This window comes from Entelurus aequoreus, linkage group LG08 (genome assembly GCF_033978785.1).
Source record: "Entelurus aequoreus isolate RoL-2023_Sb linkage group LG08, RoL_Eaeq_v1.1, whole genome shotgun sequence".
Lineage (NCBI taxonomy): Eukaryota > Metazoa > Chordata > Actinopteri > Syngnathiformes > Syngnathidae > Entelurus > Entelurus aequoreus.
In genome coordinates, this window is record NC_084738.1 from 82081547 (window position 1) to 82098157 (window position 16611).

A 16611-nucleotide genomic window follows, 5' to 3' on the forward strand; every position below is an offset into this window, starting at 1 on the left:
ATGAAGCTAAACTTTTACAGGTGGACTTGGTTAGATCCTCCCTAAAGGTTTGTCCAACTGTTATGGTACTTTTTTGCGCAACTTTTCTCTTTAACAAGGAACTGAGTGGGGGGAAGAAAATGAATTAGTATTTATATTCCAACATAGGGCTGGGGATATGGCTGAAAACTCTATCGCAATATAAGGATTTGAATCGGGCGATATTGATAATTTTCATATTTTTATGACCTATTGAAAATAAAGATATGAAGAATTTTTTTTTTAAATATAATTTTTTTTTTTTTTATTGTTACCTTCCTTTGATTTTAATCCCCACAGTTATCAAGGCTGAAAGTAAACAAAATCACATTGAGCACTTAACGATAACCTCGTACAAATAGGGTGCAAAAATAAGGAATGTGTAAGCAATGTTTAATAAATTGTAAGAAAATAGAGTGACAATGCAAACATAGTAACCCGAGAAAAACTTTTTTTCTGTGGTGCCAGGAAGTTACAGCTGTGCTCTAAAGGGTGAGTGCGACAAAGAGCGTGTGTTACTACCGGTCTTGTTGGGGATGAGCACCTCACATCATCTTACAGACCACATTGGTCTGACTGGTCCGTGTTTTAAAAATCCAAATAACTGCCATATATGTCGAGGTGACTTTTCTTGTTTTATTTCTTCGCAACCAAACTTGATAATTGATTCTGTTACCTGATTGCCTGTTAGCGTGTCACTCCCACTGACCAGTGATCACTTCAGACAGTGCCTTTGTTCATGCAACCAACCTTGCTTTGCTTTCTTCCGACATAAAGGAAAAAAACTATCAAGTTTTATCAAATGCGTTTTTTTTTTTGTTATCGATTACGTGTCTATCGCCATAGATATTGACATTGGTATCGCCCAGTCCTATTCAAACATTCCTCTTCATTATGTCTCTATTTGGACATAATCCACAGAACTTGATTGCAATGAAAGGCACAAAATGTAGTAAACAAGGTCCCAGATTTTGCCGAATGAGTACCACAAGAATTATAGAATGTATGTAATCATTAAAATAGAATAGGTTATAAATAGTATAATTTAATAGTAATAGATTATAAATACAATAGAAGAGTGGTTCTTAAGTTTTTCACAAAGTACCACCTCAAAAAAACATGTGGCTCTATAATGACCAACATTAAAATACAGCAGCACAGTGAACCTAAACAATAATTAAGTACCACCATAATGACAAATTAAAATACAGTTGTGTAGTAGACCTAAGTATTCATCAAGTACCAGTTCGGTTTCATAATACACCTTACGGTGCAACCTGGACACATCATCAGTGATTCTCCCGGGGTCATAGGGTGTTTCGGGTCTTAATCAAACACCCTCTCCCGGGCGACCCAGCGTGATCAGTCCCTCGACTTGTGTCCAGGTAGCGCTCCACGCCACGCGTCCTCCCTCCGACGGTCTGCCCCGGGGTTGCGCCGGTGGTGCTTGGAGGTTCCAGGCACTGTGGGGAATGTCCGGGCCTGGGTCCTCCTCCGTCTCATCAGGGCCGTACAAGGTACTGGCCCTGTGCGTTGCACCACGGGTTTCCTCAGGCAGCCTATCTTGATCTTATGTGTCTTCAGGGTTTTTCGCAGCGTTATTTGGGTGCTCCCTTGCAGGAGCTGCAGCTTGGGATGCTACCCCTCCCTGCCCCGGTTGCCGTCTTTCCGGGCTGTCAACTGTCTCTCCAGTTGTCACCACTCTTTCGAGGTTGTCATCCAGCCTCTTCCTGGAAGTCAATGGCGATGCCATACTGGATCGGTTTCATAATACACCTTACGGTGCAACCTGGACACATCATCAGTGATTCTCCCGGGGTCATATATAATGACCAACATTAAAATACAGTTGTGTAGTAGACCTAGGTATTCATTAAGTACCACCATAATGACAACATTAAAATATAGTAGTGTAGTAGACCTAAGTATTCATTAATTACCACCATAATGACATTAAATACAGTAGTGTAGTAGACCTAAGTATTCATTAAATACCATCATAATGACAACATTAAATACAGTAGTGTAGTAGACCTAAGTATTCATTAAGTACCACCATAATGACAACATTAAAATACAGTAGTGTAGTAGACCTAAGTATTCATCAAGTACCACCATAATGACAACATTAAAATACAGTAGTGTAGTAGACCTAAGTATTCATCAAGTACCACCATTATGACAACATTAAAATACAGTAGTGTAGTAGACCTAAGTATTCATTAAGTACCACTATGACAACAGTAAAATACAGTAGTGTAGTAGACCTAAGTATTCATCAAGTACCACCATAATGACAACATTAAAATACAGTAGTGTAGTAGACCTAAGTATTCATTAAGTACCACCATAATAACATTAAATACAGTTGTGTAGTAGACCTAAGTATTCATTAAATACCACCATAATGACAACATTAAAAAACAGTAGTGTAGTAGACCTAAGTATTCATCAAGTACCACCATAACGATAACATTAAAATACAGTAGTGTAGTAGGCCTGCGTATTCATCAAGTACCACCATTATGACAACATTAAAATACAGTAGTGTAGTAGACCTAAGTATTCATTAAGTACCACTATGAAAACAGTAAAATACAGTAGTGTAGTAGACCTAAGTATTCATCAAGTACTACCATAATGACAGCATTAAATACAGTAGTGTAGTAGACCCAAGTATTCATTAAGTACCACCATAATGACAACGTTAAAATACAGTAGGGGAGTAGACCTAAGTATTCATCAAGTACCACCATTATGACAACATTAAATATAGTGTAGTAGACCTAAGTATTCATCAAGTACCACTATAATGACCAACATTAAAATACAGTAGCATAGTAGACCTAAGTATTCATCAAGTACCACTATAATGACCAACATTAAAACACAGTAGCGTAGTAGACCTGAATATTAATTAAAAACAGGTATATTTAGTATTTTTTGTCACTTGAATATTTAATTAATTGATTATTTGGCGCACCACCAGATGGTGCCTGTGTACCACTTTTGGCAGCAAGTTGTGCAAAAAGTACTACAACGTTCAAAAGTTTAAGTTCTCCTTTTTAGCGTCACTCTGAGATTTGACCCTGAAGCGGTCTATCTTTAGTGGGCAGTGTACGTAACTGCGCGCAGGTGGAAATAGTATTTCTGTGTAAAAGGTTAAATCCAGTCCAAATTCCTTATGTACGCAGTTATATTTGTGAAGGATGTATGTTTATTTGCAGCTCTACAAAGATATTCCAGTGTCCTCCCAAGCTCCTAATGGAACTTGGTGCAGATATTTTTAAAAGGAGCTCGTAGCAAGGTGGCTCTCTTCGATTAGGTTCTCCTCCCTACCTGCCGCCTGCCGATGGCGTCTGCGTAATGTAGTATTGATTGTGATTTGATGAGGGTCACGTTATTAATGCATGCTCCCTGAGGTGGTAATGATGGCGGCAAGGAAGCGCAATGTCATAGTTTGTCCATAGTGTGGGGGAAAAAACTATTATAATAGTATAATTCTTCAAACGCTGCAATGGTTGCTGTTTGTGTTGCATCTCAGGTCAATGGAGTAGAACCACTAAGGTCCAACAGGGTCTTTTCAGGCACCATTTTGGAAATAGAACTCGAGCTGGGGTGAGTTGTCGACTTGGTCGACGTCGTCGCGAAAAGATGGCCGTGCATGGAAGAAAAGATGCCATAAATAGTGTTTGAATTAGGGCTGCAACTAATGATTAATTTGATAATCGATTAATCTGTCGATTATTACTTCGATTAATTGATTAATAATCAGATAAAAGAGACAAACGACATTTCTATCCTTTCCAGTATTTTATTGAAAAAAAAACAGCATACTGGCACCATACTTATTTTGATTGTTTCTCAGCTGTTTGTACATGTTGCAGTTTATAAATAAAAGTTTATTACAAAAAAAAATTACAAAAAATAAAAATAAATTGCCTCTGCGCATGCGTATAGCATAGATCCAACGAAAAATCGATTTTTATAATCGATTTAATCGATTAGTTGTTGTAGCCCTAGTTTGAATCAATCGCCCACCGATCATTATTGCCAATTTCTGTGGAAAGGTTTGACCTAGAGTTGCAGCTATAGAATATTTTAGTAATCGAGTATTCTATCGAATATCCCGATCGATTAATCGAGTAAATCATATTCAGTGTTTCCGCTAAACTGCCAAGATACCTGTGGCGGTGGGGGCGTGGCTATGGGCGTGGTCACAATGACATCATCGAGTAATTTGCATAATGTACTACAATTATTTGATTTTCTCTAAAAAGGCTCAAAAAATTTATACTTACTAATTAATAATAACAGTTTTGTTTTAAACGTCCATCCATCCATCCATCCATTTTACAACATAATTACAGCACTTTATGTACATATTTATATACAGATTTGAACAATAAGTTATTCACTGAAATATATTTATTAATTGTGGTTCTTACAAAAAACATATCTTATAAAATATAAAAGCTAAAATGTCTCAAAGCTCTGCCCCTTTAATTAGTGCATACTAAATAATTTAACTTTAGCCTACTACTACAACCATATTATTTACCAGCAACATAAAGTGAAACAGAGGCAGAGGTGTCCTGCCACAGTCCGTAACAAATAAACAGAAAACAGTAGTGGTGGTAGATAGACACAGAGCTTCATCAAACATCTCATCCACTGAACAAAGAGCTCAAAAAATCTTGAACTTTAGACTGCCATCAGTTTTACTCCCTACACTTAACCATGTGTTTCCTACTGCCTGCAGACTTTGCACCCTTTTTTATATACACATGTTGTTTCTAATATAAATGCATTTAATAAAGTCAAATACAAATAAGGCAACAAGAGAAGTATCCTACACTTCTCTTTTGTAAAGTAAATCTGAACAGCCGATATGGGCATCTACATCAACTATATGATTTGCCTGAGAAGCTGGAGAGGACCAAAAAAAAAAAAAAAGTATTTTTTATTTTATTTTTATTTTTTTTGTATTTGTGGCGGACGTAATTCTTTCATGGCGGGCCGCCACAAATAAATGAATGTGTGGGAAATCCTGATATTTTTGCTTGATTAAGGTTTAATTATACATGTTAAGATGTGCCCTCAATTATTGCGTTTGGCCTAATCGTCTTATTTCCTAAACGCCTGTTTTCATTATTGAAGGCTGACATGCACAGCTGAAATGCGTCCGTGGTTGATTGTGCCCATTTGTGTGTGCTAATAAAAACAGGTGCGCTCACAGCCCTATGTGCTGTGTGGTGTGACCGCATAAACGAAGTTCTTGTCTCTCGTGCGTTTTTGATGATTATTATACGGCGCCGTTGAAATGTTGGTTTCTCCACGCAAATCCGCTGAGCTGTTTTCCACCTGCCAACAATACATAAACAATAAGACAGTTTTACATTTTAAGAATGCAATGCAGTTTGTTGCATGCAAAATAGTAATCAATGTTCATTTTTCCATCACAACATGTTTGAGATGAAAACACATATATATAAAATTAGTTCAAAATGAATATTCCCTGAGAAAGTTACAATAAAACTATATTCTTAGTATCAAAAATAAAACAATAAGAACAGTTTTGACACAAATGTGATGAGAATGTTGTCATTGTGAAGAGAAGAAACATATGTTTGGGAAATAAGTGTGTTTGGTAGCGTTCATCTATCCCCGACACACTCAACCAGCCCGTCCTGAACTAATTCATCAGTGAGGAGTCGCTCAGTTGAAACAGCCACTAAACCACGAAGCTAAAGCTAACAAGCACAATCCACACGCCCACAACACATCTCATTTACTCGTGTTGTTGTGAACGACATCATCGACGTGACATCAGCGTACAAACAGCGGTCGCAACCTGAGAGGCGTTCTCTTATTTTTTGAAACAGCCTCAAGTGCGTGGCTTCTTTATTCGACAAGCTGAGAACAACAGCACAGCACGCTTCCCCCTTTCACAATAATGTGCATAATGTACTTAAAGCACTTCAGTGTTTCCCATAAACTGCCAAGATACCTGTGGCGGTGGGGGCGTGGCTATGGGCATGGTCACCATGACATCATCGAGTAATTTGCATAATTTACTAAAATGATATGATTTTCTCTAAAAAGGCTCAAAAAATGTATACTTACTAATTAATAATAACAGTTTTGTTTTAAACATCCATCCATCCATTTTACAATATAATTACAACACTTTATCTACATATTTATATACAGATTTGAACAATAAGTTATTCACTGAAATATATTTATTAATTGTGGTTCTTACAAAAAATATATCTTAGAAAATATAAAAGCTAAAATGTCTCTTAAATCTCTGCCCCTTTAATTAGTGCATACTAAATAATTTAACTTTAGCCTACTACTACAACCATATTATTTACCAGCAACATAAAGTGAAACAGGCAGAGGTGTCCTGCCACAGTCAGTAACAAATAAACAGAAAACAGTAGTGGCCAAATACAAATAAGGCAACAAGAGAAGTATCCTACACTTCTCTTTTGTAAAGTAAATCTGAACAGCCTATATGGGCATCTACATCAACTATATGATTTGCATGAGAAGCTGGACAGGACAAAAAAATATATATATATTTTTTTTTTTAATTGTTTTTTTTTTTTAAATTTTTTATTTGTGGCGGACGTAATTCTTTCGTGGCGGGCCACCACAAATAAATGAATGTGTGGGAAACACTGCACTTACTAACACATTTACAAAATGATTATGCTTTGACCTAATATGCTGGTCAAAATTGTTTAGAGATGTATAGTACCAATAAGTGTGAGGACTGTTGCATTTAATGAACAAATATTTTATTTTACAGAAAAAGCACGCACTCTATAGTGGTAAAATACAAAACCCAAAAGCAGTGAAGTTGTCACGTTGTGTAAATGGTAAATAAAAACAGAATACAATGATTTGTTAATCATTTTCAACTTATATTCAATTGAATAGACTGCAAAGACAAGATATTTAACATTCGAACTGGTAAACTTTATAATTTTTTGCAAATATTAGCTCATTTGGAATTTGATGCCTGCAACATGGTTAAAAAAAGCTGGCACGAGTGGCAAAAAGGACTGAGAAAGTTGAGGAATGTTCACCAAACACTTATTTGGAACATCCCACAGGTGAACAGGCTAATTGGGAACAGGTGGGTGCCATGATTGGGTATAAAAGCAGCTTCCATGAAATGCTCAGTCAGTCACGAACAAGGATGGGGCGAGAGTCACCACTTTGACAACAAATGCCTGAGCAAATTGTCGAACAGTTTAAGAACAACATTTATCAACGAGCTATTGCAAGGAATTTAGGGATTTCACCATCTACGGTCCATAATATCATGAAAAGGTTCAGAGAATCTGGAGAAATTACTGCACGTAAGCAGCAATGCCCGTGATCTTGGATCCCTCAGGTGGTACTGCATCAAAAAGCGACATCGGTGTGTTAAGGATATCACCACATGGGCTCAGGAACACTTCAGAAAACCACTTTCAGTAACTACAGTTTGTCGCTACATCTGTGAGTGCCTGTTCAAACTCTACTATGCAAAGCGAAAGCCATTTATCAACAACACCCAGAAACGCCCCCGGCTTTGCTTGGCCCGAGGTCATCTAAGATGGACTGATGCAAAGTGGAAAAGTGTTCTGTGGTCTGACGAGTCCACATTTCAAATTGTTTTTGGAAACTGTGGACGTCATGTCCTCCAGACCAAAGAGGAAAAGAACCATCCGGATTGTTCTAGGCGCAGAGTGTAAAAGCCAGCATGTGTGATGGTATGGGGGTGTATTAGTGCCCAAGACATGGGTAACTTACACATCTGTGAAGGCACCATTAATGCTGAAAGGTACATACAGGTTTTGGAGCAACATATGTTGCCATCCAAGCAAGGTCTTTTTCATGGACGCCCCTGCTTATATCAGCAAGACGATGCCAAGCCACAACGTGGCTCTGTAGTAAAAGAGTGCGGGTACTAGACTGGCGTGCCTGTAGTCCAGACGTGTCTCCCATTGAAAATGTGTGGCGCATTATGAAGCCTAAAAAAGCACAACGGAGACCCCCGGACTGTTGAACAACTTAAGCTGTACATCAAGCAAGAATGGGAAAGAAGTCCACCTTTATTATTATTTTATTATGGTTTATTCGTTACTAATTTATATGCAGGTTTAATTGTTTTTTGGTGGTACAATAAATACTCATGTTTTAAAATGAATAGATTATCGTACAAACAATGTTGATTACAATTAGAGATGTCCGATAATGGCTTTTTTGCCGATATTGTCCAACTCTTAATTACCAATTCCGAAATCAACCGATACCGATATATACAGTTGTGGAATTAACACAATATTATGCCTAATTTTGTTGTGATGCATTAAACAATGTAACAAGGTTTTCCAAAATAAATCAACTCAAGTTATGGAAAAAAAATGCCAACATGGCACTGCCATTTTCTACCGCTTGTCCCGTTCGGGGTCACAGGCGGAAGGCGGGGTACACCCTGGACAAGTCGCCACCTCATCGCAGGGCCAACACAGATAGACAGACAACATTCACACTCACATTTACACACTAAGGACCATTTAGTGTTGCCAATCAACCTATCCCCAGCTGCATGTTTTTGGCGGTGGGAGGAAGCCCACGCAGTCACGGGGAAAACATGCAAACTCCACACAGAAAGATCCCGAGCCCGGGATTGAACCCAGGACTGCTCAGGACCTTCGTATTGTGAGGCACATGCACTAACCCCTGTGTCACCGTGCTGCCCTGCCATATTTATTATTGAAGTCACAAAGTGCATAATTTTTTTTTAACATGCCTCAAAACAGCAGCTTGGAATTTGGGACATGCTCTCCCTGAGAGAGCATGAGGAGGTTGGGGGGGGGGGTGTATATTGTAGCGTCCCGGAAGAGTTAGTGCTGCAAGGGGTTCTGGGTGTTTGTTCTGTTGTGTTTATGTTGTGTTACGGTGCGGATGTTCTCCCGAAATGTGTTTGTCATTCTTGTTTGGTGTGGGTTCACAGTGTGGCGCATATTTGTAGCAGTGTTAAAGTTGTTTATACGGACACCCTCAGTGTGACCTGTATGGCTGTTGACCAAGTACGCGTTGCATCCACTTGAGTGTGTGAAAAGCCGTAGATATTATGTGACTGGGCCGACACGCAAAGGCAGTGCCTTTAAGGTTTATTGGCGCTCTGTACTTCTCCCTACGTCCGTTTTAAAAAGTCATACATTTTACTTTTTGAAACCGATAATTTTGAAACCGATACCGATAATTTCCGATATTACATTTTAAAGCATTTGACATTTTTAAATTACAATATCAATCCCAAGAGCTTGTGATTATTACTTGTGCCATAATCGTCCAGCCCTACCGTATCACGTCACAGTATTATTGTAATAATTTTGATGCCGAAATATCGCGGTGTTATGATACCGTTACCGTCATTGTTCATCCTCCATGTTTTTGTCCGACTTTTGAGCCGTGTTTTTGTCCGTTTTCTCCGAATTGTACGAGCTTCCAGCTGTTGAAAAGTTGTCCGGCTGTTTACGGGTGTGCTCCGTCACCATGGCCCCTCAGCTGTCTTTCCTTTGATTCGGCGGCAAAGCCGGGGCCCATTCTGCTCGGCGCCCCGCCTATGCGGATGGCCTTAATCAAATGACAAGAGTAATTTGCCTTTGTCATTCCACGACACGCTGCCTCAAAAATACAGTGCGGGAGAAGGCGGCTGACTAGGTGGCGTCGGCCGGCTTTAATTCCCTTTTTTGCCCCCCCTTTCCTATTTTCCACCGAGCTGCCTTTTCCATTAAGCCGGAGGTGGCAGGTCTATTTAAAACCAGCCGCGACCCCGGCTCTCCAACTCTGTGGGAAATAAGAAATTAACATCAACACTGGAAAAAGGGGGCAGGAATGGACATTTTGTTATTAGACTGTCCTTCAGTTGTATTCAAATTATTCAAGCTTTCTTTCCGCCATCTTTTTTTTTTGTGTGTGCGCGCTCCAAACAGGTCGCCTGTCGTGACGCCTGACGGAAGCGGTGTCAGGATGAGGCGTAATTGACGTAAAATATGACAGAGTGGCGCCGGCCAGCGCGGCAATGCGAGGAGCGGCGCAACACGGCGGGGAAGCCTCGCCGCTAATGTGACTGATTAATGGCGAATCACTCGCTGCTGATTTCATGAAGGAGGGGAAAAAAAGAAATTTGCGTTGTCACTCCGACGGAAGAAGACCATTAGTTGGGAATCATTATCAGCGGCCATATTTTCCAAGTCCATTATTCCAATCAGGGCGGGCATGTGTTTAATAGATTTACTTCCATTTGGCCCGTAATTGATAAATAATCAAAATAGATCAATGTGCTCAAGACCATTTTCACTAACAATCAAGGAAAAGAGGCCCATTTACCAGCTGACTTGCTCCAAATTAGGGGCTAAATTGATGATCAATTAATTGTGTGTGCTGAGCTTCGAGATGCTCCTCAATGCAGAAAAAAAGGGTTCGAGACTGCACACGGGATGGGGGTCAAAGTTCACAGCTCGATCACCTCCGCGTTTACGAATGCCACAATGCTGACTGTAGCGGTATCAATAGAACGTTTTATGTTTATACAGTACAGTCATTCAATGCGTTTTCTTTATTTTCATGACTATTTACATCAGGCCTGGGAAATTATTTGCAGTATATCTATTTTTAAGAACACTAATACAAAACCTCACAATAATGTGTGATTTAATGCTAAAAACGTTATGACAGACCGCCATTCCACAGGAATGGAATTTTACTAGAGATGTCCGATAATGGCTTTTTTGCCGATATCCAATATTCCGATATTGTCCAACTCTTAATTACCGATATCAACCGATACCGATATATACAGTCGTGGAATTAACACATTATTATGCCTAATTTTGTTGTGATGCATTAAACAATGTAACAAGGTTTTCCAAAATAAATCAACTCAAGTTATGGAAAAAAAATGCCAACATGGCACTGCCATATTTATTGTTGAAGTCACAAAGTGCATTATGTTTTTTTAACTTGCCTCAAAATAGCAGCTTGGAATTTGGGACATGCTCTCACTGAGAGAGCATGAGGAAGTTGAGGTGGGCGGGGGCGTGGTAGAGGGTAGCGGGGGGTGTATATTGTAGCGTCCCGGAAGAGTTAGTGCTGCAAGGGGTTCTGGGTATTTGTTCTGTTGTGTTTATGTTGTGTTACAGTGCGGATGTTCTCCCGAAATGTGTTTGTCATTCTTGTTTGGTGTGGGTTCACAGTGTGGCGCATATTTGTAACAGTGTTAAACTTGTTTATACGGGCACCCTCAGTGTGACCTGTATGGCTGTTGACCAAGTATACTTTGCATTCACTTGTGTGTGTGAAATGCCATAGATATTACGTGATTGGGCCGGCACGCCAAGGCAGTGCCTTTAAGGTTTATTGGCGCTCTGTACTTCTTCCTACGTCCGTGTACACAGCGGCGTTTTCAATAGTCATACATTTTACTTTTTGAAACCGATACCGATAATTTTTTTTTTAAAAAGATACCGATAATTTCCGATATTACATTTTAAAGCATTTATCGGCCGATAATATCGGCAGTCCGATATTATCGGACATCCCTAATTATTTCACCTTTTTTTGTGAAGTACATAACTCCACATTAGGGATGGGCGATACCACACTTTTAGGATTCGATACGATACTTTTTCTTGCATTTACATCGATACCAATACCGATACCATTAATTTGTTACTGGCGATTTTTGTCAGTCAAAAATATTATTACTATTGTTATTATTTAAGACAAATCACAAGACAAATACAGACCATTTATACCACATTTATTATGGTCAATATATAATAATAGTACAATTAAAATAAATAACATAAATATTAAAAATAAATTAAATATAAACAAAAATATACACATTTTCACTTTTCTTATTCCTCAAAAAAAAAAAGTCTTGGTAGAAAAAGCTTAAAAAAACAATTATTCATAACAATGTTATGTTTCAAACCTTTTTGTGGAAGTAAACTTATAACACTACTCTGAAGCAAAGTCAATAATTTCCTTATCACAATAAACTAGGATTTCCTTGTCCTATAAACCTGCATACGAAAGACAGTTCCCTGAGAAATTGAACTTGGAAAAATGATCTACAAAAATGTCTGACACCATCACACCTTTAGTGTACTCGAGATATGTCGTCACACTTTACTGAAGTCTCAGATTGCTGTTCAGGAAAAGTAACAACGCTGTCGGCTGGCTGTGTGTGTGTTGCACGTTGACGACGCTCATTTGCTGTCTCCTGTGACGTGACTGGGCCAGCTCTATACTCTGCCAGGTACAGGGGTGTCCCAGCACATAGTAAGTTAAGTCATCAAAAACATCTGAAAGTGATGCTTGCACCCCCCACACTCATTTGGCAGAAAAATGATGCCAAATGAGTAGCGTGTGAGTATCGATATATCGATACCACAGGATCGATACGCACATCCCTACTCCACATGTGTTCATTCATAGTTTTGATGTGACAATCTACAATGTAAATAGTCATGGAAATAAAGACCACACATTGATTGAGAAGGTGTGTCCAAACGTTTGGCCTGTACTGTACATCAACGGTGTCTCCTGTGTGCAGGCTGATCAAAGAGGAGGTCTCGTATAAAAAGGAGGCCAAGCAGCAGGAGGAGAAGATCGAGCAGCTGAAAGCGGCGGCGGCTGACAGTTACCTCATCAAGCAACACGTAAGTGGCGCAGGGATGGGCACCATTCACTTTTCAACCCATACGGAATCAAATCCCGGTACCTGGTATATCAGATGGAATTTTTACCTGACACGTTTCGACTGTCATCTGCAGTCTTCAGAACTGTGACGTGTTGCCTATCAGCTGTTCTTATAGGCGTGGCCAACCAGGCAGACCTGTCATGTCTACCAGTGTATTGACAAGACCGGAAACATCTATAAATGAACAGGACCATAACTTTTTTGGACATGAAATTCCACCGCAAAGATGACTGCGGTCAAAACATTACTGTTCATGGAAAAGTGACACACACCGTCCAATACCTACTCTGGACCTCCGAACATCCTACAGCACAAAAACTGTCAGTCGTGAGAACATTCCATGAACGGGCCAGCATCGTAACAGAAGAAGAAGACTGCCAACCAGGTAGACCAGACAGGTCTTGCCTGGTTGGCCACGCCTATAAGAACAGCTGACAGGCAACATGTCACAGTGGTCAGGTGACCCTTCTGAAGAAGACTGCAGATGACAGTGGAAACGTGTCAGCAGTGTTTCCCATAAACTGCCAAGATACCTGTGGCGGTGGGGGCGTGGCTATGGGCGTGTTCACCATGACATCATCGAGTAATTTGCATAATTTACTACAATGATATGATTTTCTCTAAAAAGGCTCAAAAAATGTATACTTACTAATTAATAACAGTTTTGTTTTAAACGTCCATCCATCCACATTTTACAATATAATTACAACACTTTATGTACATATTTATATACAGATTTGAACAATAAGTTATTCACTGAAATATATTTATTAATTGTGGTTCTTACAAAAAATATATCTTATAAAAATATAAAAGCTAAAATGTCTCTTAAAGCTCTGCCCCTTTAATTAGTGCATACTAAATAATTTAACTTTAGCCTACTACTACAACCATATTATTTACCAGCAACATAAAGGGAAACAGAGGCAGAGGTGTCCTGCCACAGTCAGTAACAAATAAACAGAAAACAGTAGTGGTGGTAGATAGACACAAAGCTTCATCAAACATCTGATCCACTGAACAAAGAGCTCCAAAAATCTTGATCCTACACTTCTCTTTTGTGAAGTAAATCTGAACAGCCGATATGGGCATCTACATCAACTATATGATTTGCCTGAGAAGCTGGACAGGACAAAAAATAAATAAATACATTTAAAAAAAATAATAATTTTGTGGCGGCCTTAATTCTTTCGTGGCGGGCCGCCACAAATAAATGAATGTGTGGGAAACACTGTGTCAGGTAGTGTTGTACCGGTACCAAAATGTATTTCGATACTTTTCGGTACATTTCTAAATAAAGGGGACCACAAAAAATGGCATTATTGGCTTTATTTTAACTAAAAATCTCAGGGTACATGAAACATATGTTTATTATTGCAATTTGTCCTTAAATAAAATAGTGAACATACTAGACAACTTGTCTTTCAGTAGTAAGTAAACAAACAAAGACTCCTAATTAGTCTGCTGACGTATACAGTAACATATTGTCATTTATACACCTATTATTTTGTCAACATTATGAGGGACAAGCTGTAAAAATTGATTATTAATCTACTTGTTCATTTACTGTTAATATCTGCTTATTTTCCATTTCAACATGTTCTATCTACACTTCTGTTAAAATGTAATAATCACTTATTCTTCTCTTCTTTGATACTTTACATTAGTTTTGGATCATACCACAAATTTGGGTATCAATCCGATACCAAGTTGTTACAGGATCATACATTGGTCATATTCAAAGTTCTCATGTGTCCAGGGACGTATTTCCTGACTTTATAAACATAATATAAATTTTGTGTGTTGCTAAAAAATATCGATGTAATCATAGTAGTATCGACTAGATATGCTTTTGTACTTGGTATCATTACAGTGGATGTTAAGTGTAGATCCACCCATGGCATTTGTTTACATTGTGACGCCGTTGAGCTATTTTATCCTCCTACTGTGTGTAGTGAAGCACTGGGGAGCCGGTACTTTTTAGAGGCGGTATAGTGCCGAATATGATTCGTTATCATAGCGGTACTATATTAGTACCGGTATACCGTACAACCCTAGTCCATCCATCCATTTTCTACCGTTTACCCCTTTTGGGGTCGCGGGGGGTGTTGAAGCCTATCTCAGCTGCATTCGGGCGGAAGGCGGTGTACACCCTGGACAAGTCGCCACCTCATCGCAGGGCCAACACAGATAGACAGACAACATTCACACTTACATAGTGTCAGGTAAAAATTCTATTTAATATACCCAAAATATTGTCTGATTACAAAAACATTTGAAAAATATTCATCTTAGTTGTAGTTTTCATTGCCAAATTTGGAAGTGTTGAAATCGCCACGTAAAATCGCAAATGCTAATTGTAGCCCGTCTATGGCAAATCCAATGTAAATTAGCATCAAGCTAGCACACCTTAGAAGAGCGAAGCCTTATTTTAAGTTGGAGCGTTTTCTTTTCGGCATGCTTGCTTTGTTGGTGTGGAAAATTGCAATATTAGAGAGAGTTTGGCTGAATCCGCCCTGAGTGCTGCCGGACTGATTGTTGACATGAGCCGGAGTCAAGTCTGCAACCCGACAAAGGTATCGAAGTATGGCACCGTTTGATTTTACGTGTATCGATACCGAAATCAGTCAGTGCCTATAAAAGTACCAAATTCGCTACCCATCCCTAATGCATACTTGCCAACCTTGAGACCTCCCAATTCGGGAGATTGGGGGGGGGTTAAAGGGGGAGGAGTATATTTATAGCTCCAATTAACTGAAATTCAAGGATTTCTTATATATATATATATTATATATATATATATTAGCGATGTCTGATAATATTGGCCGATAAATGCTTTAAAATGTAATATCGGAAATTATCAGTATCGTTTTTTTAATTATCGCTATCGTGTTTTTAAAAAAAAAATTTATTAAATCAACATAAAAAACACAAGATACACTTACAATTAGTGCACCAACCCAAAAAACCTCCCTCCCCCATTTACACTCATTCACACAAAAGGGTTGTTTCTTTCTGTTATTAATATTCTGCTTCCTACATAATATATCAATATATATCAATACAGTCTGCAAGGGATACAGTCCGTAAGCACACATGTTGTGCGTGCTGCTGATCCACTAATAGTACTAACCTTTAACAGTTAATTTTACTCATTTTCATTAATTAATAGTTTCTATGTACCGTAATTTCCAGACTATAAGCCGCACCTGACTATAAGCCGCACCAACTAAATTTAGGGGAAAATACAGATTGCTCCATATATAAGCCGCACCCGACTCTAAGCCGCAGGGTTTTGATGTGTAATTACCGTAGTATATAGGGATTCCTGCTACCACGGAGGGGATTGTCGGGACAGAGATGACTGTTTGGGAACGCAAAGCGTCCCATTTATTAACAATAAATCTTTCAATCATTCAATCAAACTTTCACATCTTTGACATGGCGAACAGCATTCGTGCAGAGTACAAATAATACAACGGTGCAAAGTAATACAAAGTGCTCGCCTGTACGTTATCAAAATAACCAGCCTACCGGTATATGAAAAGTCAGTCTTTAATCATTGTGTCATCGTCTTCCTCCTGCGTACTAAAACCACCGAAATCCTCTTCGTCGGTGTCGGAGAAGAACAGGCCGTAAAGAAGCCGCACCCTTGTATAAGCCGCAGGGACCAGAACGAGGGGGAAAAGTAGCGGCTTATAGTCCGGAAATTACGGTAACTGTTTTTGTATTGTTTTACTTTCTTTTTTATTCAAGAAAATGTTTAAAATGTATTTATCTTATTTTATTAATTTTATCTTATCTTCACCATA

The 16611-nt window shown here is 38.9% G+C and overlaps 1 protein-coding gene across 1 annotated transcript in view; it reads left to right on the forward strand.

Moving 5' to 3' along the window:
• Nucleotides 1-16611, forward strand: part of tbca (tubulin cofactor a) — a 35407-nt gene that overhangs the window by 1863 nt on the left and 16933 nt on the right. The window contains exon 2 of the mRNA XM_062057426.1: nucleotides 12653-12758. Coding sequence (XP_061913410.1) covers nucleotides 12653-12758 — 106 coding nt within the window. The remainder of the gene's footprint in view (nucleotides 1-12652; nucleotides 12759-16611) is intronic.